Raw genomic sequence first — 6,757 nt, forward strand, 5'->3', positions numbered from 1 at the left:
TTATAGGCGCTTAAACATTGAGACTGAGAAGTGGCTGTTTTGCGAGCTGTTTTGAGACCATTTTAACTACATGTAGAAATTAAGATTGTATCCATCGCAAAATGTTAGCATACTGAAGAAACCGGTGTTTCTATTACTCTACGACATTCATGATCATCGTCATGCATCGTCGAGTGCATCGTCAAAGAACAGAAGAAGCCGTGCAACCATAGATATCTATGGTGCAACACAACGGCTTCTCCGAGGGCTTCTCACATTTTCGCGCAAGTGATGTTCTCTGACAACTGTCTGACCATAGATTATTACTAAACAAAGCTAGACGTGACCTCATAAAGCGTCTCTGATGGTCTCTCGATGTATCTAAACAGAAGCATTCAATGAAGAGAATGGAACGCACAATACCGTAAGTACATTGTCCTTGTAATAAGCCTGCATGGATCAAGCGGTGTTGCCAGATGATTGCTCCAAATGTTCATGTGAAAAAATAAATTTGTTCATAAAAGTTCATAATCCAGTGGTCACCCTCCAAAAACAGTATGTACCAAGCCTGGCCCACACATTGTGGATCTCTGGGTATGTACGTGTTGAGCTGGATCCTCAAAAAAATTAATAACTCATGGAAGCAATTGCACACAATCTTGAAATTTGGTTCATTTGTAGTACTACTTGATCCGCTAAATATATTTCTAAATTTCTTTTCGTTCAAATGTCTGACGTAATATTTATGGCCAATCAAAATTTTCACCATACATTCCTACGGTGAAGCCATTAAAGTGTAGTGTCCATTACAGCCCTTTCCCGAACTTATAATGGTGCTAAACCATACGTGTCTGTTGTTGACACCTTTGCTGTTACCACTAATCATCTGGTTGCAGGTCCTTATTCAGTACCACGGAACTGTACAGCCATCTCTAGGCTGGCTTGAGCTCCATTAGGGCCCCAGACCACTTGTACAGATCACCACTGTGTTTGGGATAAGCAGCCAGCAAAAGAAGACCACTCAAGTCCAATAATGAAATTTGGTAGTTCATTCATGGAGCTTTGTGTTCTTGGTGAAAAATTTAATCTGCTGTCAATATATTTTGCACAATTTTCTACTGACTGACTAACTGCCTGCCTGCCTGCCTGATGCCTTCAGACAAGCATACGTAACTCAATAATGAATAAGGCTATATGCATGATTTTTTTCACTGTTAGATGTTGCTTCAGTCCTACAGGTTCCTTTGGAATACTGCAGTACTTACAATGTATGCATCATGGACTTACCTGTGTCCTTTATGTTCTTGCTGACAGTACAAGGTGTTGATTTGTGGCTGTGCATGATGGCTACTCTAATGGAAATCGTCCATAGTTTCTGGATTGACTGCAGAGGCACTTTGCGTATTGTCCTTTGCTTGTATATCACTTTGTAACAGGCTCAACATACAGGTAACTGAAAATGTAGTGTAATGACAATTTCACTTTTCAGTAATGGGCACATGTTCAGTAAGATGAAGTCAGGTGCTATTCTTTCTTTTGATGTGGCATGTACTGGTTCACCAGTCATAAGTATCAATTATGCAAAAAAGAGAACAAACAAGTACAGTAGAATATTAAGTATCAGGCATAGAAAGTAATATACCAGCAGATATACTAATGGACAATTAGTTTCTAACTCAGACATGGGTATAGGGATTAAATGTCCACTAGTATATCCGCAAGTGTAGGTGACCTCCCTTGTTTCATAACTTTTTATTTCTATGATCCCTAATTGCATGCTAATTCCAAACTATTTGTATTATTGATAATTATACGGTCCAACATTTGTAAGTTCAGTATCTTGTAACAACTTCAAATGTATCTTAACTAGTTGAATTAATTTTGTTCTGGTGTTGGTGTTTCTGTATTCAGTGTAAAGTTTAATAATGACGATTTCATAATAGCTGATTACCAAATTTAGGCAGTGAGACATGAAATCCGTGAAAGTTACGCTCATCAACCCCTCCCCCCCCATACAGTAAACATTTTCGTATTATCCATGTATATACAATTCTTGTTAGTTTTCAATGTCACTGCACAGTGAACAACGTTACAAATCATCCATGCCCAGCTTGTGCATTCATTTAACAGTGTTTATGAACAAAGCTTTATTACCTTTTGCTGTTGTCTGCTATAACACAACCAATTAATAGTGCCTGAAATGTAGGTTTAGTGCATCCCTGGATCACATCTGGGGCTTACTATCCAAGTCAATGGGCCACCCACTGACTCCCCCAGTTTCAGTCTTGTCACATTGTTTGTAATAAAGACCAAGCTAAATGCAAGGGGACACAAAGTGTATTATGTGCTTACAGGCATTAACTGTTATCTGAATTGTTTTATAGGGATGATGGGCAAGAATAATAGTTATCTCTCTTAGCTGAAGTTCCCACTCTTACTGTATGTTAAATGCTTTCAATAAGTTGGTTACTACAAAGTTAAAAATATATACGTATCGTATATATTTAGTGAAATTTTCTGGTGACTGACTATGATACCTTCATGCAAGCACTAGTTGATAACAGCTAAGGCTATGGGTTTGTTTTTGCACTGTTAGATGTCACTTTAGCCACCCTACAATCAACCCAGTCACTATGAAAAATATGGACATACCTTACTATACATGATATTCAGTACAGGGAAGCCAAATATGTGCTACTGCAAAAATGGGCACCTTTTACTGTTTGCAAAAAGAAATAGGACACAAAAGAGGAAAACTCCATGATGTATGTATTGTATGTACTGTAGTATTCTAATAGGCATCTGTCATGATCTGTGTGCTTCTTGTACTATTCTTTGTTTGTAATGCCGTGTAGTGGGACTGAACATAGCTGAAAACAAAGCATAATGGCCACTTAACTCTTCAGTAGATGATAGTTGGGACGTGTGTTTAGATGCTAAATTAACTTTATGCTATGTCTAGTGCCATTCCTTCTTTTGATACGGTATGTGCTAGTTCACCAGTCGTAATTATGTTTAAAAAGGGAATTTTAATTTGATTAGGGTTCATAAAAGTAGTAAAACAAGGTACAAGGGAGGTCACCTATTCCTACACATATAGTAGTGAGCGCTTATTCCCTACTTCAGTACTATGAATGAATTAGGGATGTGATGTCCACTAGTATATCTACAGATGTATAGGAGACCTCCCTTGTTCCTTGTTCCTTGTTTTACTATTTTTTATTTTTATGATTGAGATTATTACTTGCTAGTACTACAGTAGTGTATGTAAAATCCGTATTTTTTTAACCGAAGTAGGAACCCAAGTGATATAGGAGTGAAATGAATGACGATAACATAGCTATGTGGTAAAATTACCAAATTTTCCTGTGTTTATCTCTAGTTTTATCACTTGGTTCTCTACATCAGTTTTAAATAATAATTTTTAAAATGCACTGTTAACTTTTTGTTATAGCTCTGGTGTACACATGTTACTATTCCATTACTGTAGATTATCGTACATGACTGTTGTATTAGGGTGACTGCTTTATTAGAGTGTCTTGATCTCACTGGTGACTTAATTGAGCCTCTGTTATAAGTTTGCTGAGAGTTATTGACATGCCTTGTTTTCTGCATATACCGTATATGTAGCTGGTAATTTTCAAAGTGTTTTAATTTTTAGATATTTCAAAGAGGCCCTTCTATTCGAAAATAAATTCCCACATCCGGTTGTTCTTCAAAAATAAATTCCCACAAGTGAAAGCAACGGTCCAATTTTCGGCGATTCGCTTGTGTATTCCTCGAGTTTTAGCTCAGTATTGCTGATGATAATGGGTAAACTGTATCATTACTGTGCCAATAACCAGAAAACACGTGATCCAGAATGGGAATTGATGCCGTCTGCTCTAGAATCTATGGTAGATAGCTAGCTAGATACCATCGAGCACGATCGAGCCAGTATAAATTTGCTCCACTGAAGACTCCCCCAATCTTCTCTCCAGTACACAGGGATGGGGTTATTCTTTCAGTAAGCCAGTTTTGGCAAACATTCACGTATCTTCATAATTGTGACATGAATTTACATTTATTTGAAATACACCCCGACTTCAAAATATGCACTGTTCAAAATTAAAATCCTTGAAATTCAGATTAATCTTCTTGTTTGAAATTTTCTGTTTCGAAAATAACCTGCTATACGTAATAAGACATTTAAGTGGTGTGGTCTGTACACATTGAGCCATTTAGTCTCTCTTAGCTTATAACTGTGGACTGGCAAGCAGAGCAAAAAATGGGTTTTGGCACAATTTTTGTGACTCAATATTGGTGCTTCTGTACAGGTTTTCTTAGATTGAACAATCAATAGAAGCATTAAGACTCTTCCATAAAAGCTAGAGAATGTTGATATAGTGGTTTTTAGTGGTAACATTTTGGTGGGTGTCTTTTTGTTTTGAGGGGGACCCAATACGTCTTTACTGTATGATTAATACTTTATGTCTTGAACACTTCATTGTATGCTGTAATTGCTTGCTTTTGTGTTATAGTTCTGAATGCATGTGTTTGTATTGCAATTTGATGTTTATTTGAATGACTAAAACATACTATGTTTATACAGGGTAAAGACAAAATTTACAAACAATTTGATGACTTGCTACTGTATCACTGTCATCTTCCTACTAACAAACATTATTATTGGTGGTTTAGTGTATAACTCGTACTATAGTCCAGACAACCAGCAACCGGTAGCTAACAAGGACTACACATTTAATAACAGACATTATGTTAGAGAAGTTGTAACTGAACATACTCCCAAGAAGGCACTGCAAGAGGCTGATACCTATGATGACAGTAAACTGCAAGAGATGGTTGGAAATAGAGTAACAGATAACTTTAGTAGCAATAGTAACATTGAAGGTAAAAGTTTAACTCCTAACAAAGATGTGTTGTCTCATAAAGCATCATACGGTTATGTTTTACCTTATCGACTATATGAACAACAGACAGCAGCTGCCAGGAACCTGTGGGGGCTACAGTATTGGGCTAATACTGCTGGAATGAAGGTTGTAGAACCATTTTTTATAAATTATGGGATGTCATTTGAACCAATGGTTGCTGGACTGTCACATCCAGCAAGATTTGGTGACCTCTATGACAGGGATTTCTGGAATGAGCAATCATCAAAGAGAAAAAGTTCAGAGCTAGTGTCTTGGGAAGACTTCATAACACATGCTTCCAGAGAGACTATTCTTGTAGTTGTTACAACACCAAAATCAAACCGACGTAATTCGGTTAAAGATACTGTAGTCAATGTTATCGATAATCCTAGTAGTAATACTAACTCACAAGAATGTGTTGGAATTGAATTTCCAGATGAAGCAATGTCATATTTTAAAAAGGAAGGATTTAAGTTTGTTCGTAAAGTGTGTATCATATTTGCTAATTCATCTCCAATGGCTGTGACCACATTTACACAACACATACTTGGCTCCTACCTTCCCAATAGTGTTACAGTTATATTTTCTCATTGGAAGGGCATACGGAGTGGGAGAGTGAATTTAAAAGATGTTAAACTAACCAATGACAACACGGTTGCTGTAGGGCTACTGCCCAGCAGAAGGACAGTTGAAGAGAGTGAACAATATTTGCAAAAATTGAAGCTTGATAGTAGAGTCAAATATGATGGTGGGAAATACTTTGGTGTGATGGTTCGAGTTGAAAAAGTATTCACACATTTTATTGACTACAAAGAATATAGTTCAGAAAAGTTCTGGAATTACTTGACGGACTGTGCATCTACCTTGACAAGTTTAAAACAGTTTCAGGTTCATAATAACTGGGGAAGAATGTTTGCTAGTGATATGGGAAAATTTGGAAGTCTGACAATCCAAAGAATGTCTTCAGGTGCACAAGGAAAAAATATTGCAAAGACCTACAAGACTTTCTTCACTACAGTATTTGGTGAGGACAGTTGGACTATTGAGGAGTTCGAGGGTAGTTTTAACAAATACCTCAACATCAGTGACCCAGTCCATATTGCTCAAATACAACGCACCATTGCTGCCAAATCTGACTGTCTAGTGTTAGTTGGTGGTGGATCAACATTTCAACAAGTCGCTATATCATTTTACAAGAATTTTCACCCTAATGCTAAAGAACACTGTATTATTAAACATTGCTATTATGGGGAAAATTTTAATTTGAAAGGCTAAACCATTTGTGAACATCTGACCATCAATTTTATTATCTAATTCATATACCACATGAACTATTGCATGCAATAAATGTTATGTGTACACTGGTAGAAGGTACAGGTGTAAATGTATAGGTAATGAAATAAAGCAAAGAAAAGGACTTAGCTCTTCAGTGAATCAACGGGTGCATCGTAGTCTGTATGCATAGGATTATTAAAGGCTTATGAAGTTAGAAGTAAAACTGCTATAGTGCATGCACGTTACGCTAAGTCCTGGGAAAACAGCTATAAATAAAAAATAGTTTCTCAAGAGGATAACGTTTCAGCCAACCAGATAAGTTTTGGCAGTAAAGATGCCAAGAGAGATGTGTGGTTTAGCTCCACTACAAGTTTAGGAAATGGTCAAACCAATATTAGACTATGCATGTTTATGGTATCCTATGGGAAATGTATGATGAAAAATTGGTCATAAATATTGTGTTTGATATTTGAATGAATTTTTAGTGGGTCAAGCAGTATACAAATGAGCCAAATTTCAAGAGCTAGTGTAATGAGTTATTAAATGTTTTTGCGGTCTCCTCAGCTCAACATTAACATGCATATGTATAACAT

At 36.7% G+C, this 6,757-nt stretch overlaps 1 protein-coding gene across 1 annotated transcript; it reads left to right on the forward strand.

The window, feature by feature from the left end:
• The first annotated feature begins 56 nt into the window (after window positions 1-56).
• Window positions 57-6,285, forward strand: LOC136255941 (uncharacterized). Its single transcript, XM_066048852.1, has 2 exons — window positions 57-403; window positions 4,571-6,285. Exons 1-2 carry the CDS (start codon window positions 378-380, stop codon window positions 6,162-6,164), a joined length of 1,620 nt encoding a protein of 539 aa, XP_065904924.1. The 5' UTR covers window positions 57-377; the 3' UTR covers window positions 6,165-6,285.
• The last annotated feature ends 472 nt before the right edge of the window (window positions 6,286-6,757 follow it).

This window comes from Dysidea avara, chromosome 5 (assembly GCF_963678975.1).
Source record: "Dysidea avara chromosome 5, odDysAvar1.4, whole genome shotgun sequence".
NCBI lineage: Eukaryota > Metazoa > Porifera > Demospongiae > Dictyoceratida > Dysideidae > Dysidea > Dysidea avara.

What these genes read in the sequence shown, in the direction of transcription:
- LOC136255941 (XM_066048852.1), top strand. Translation starts at nt 378, where the DNA reads ATGAAGAGAATGGAACGCACAATACC. An exon ending in AGAATGGAACGCACAATACC is followed by an intron (nt 404 to 4,570) that starts GTAAGTACATTG and finishes ATGTTTATACAG; the next exon opens with GGTAAAGACAAAATTTACAA.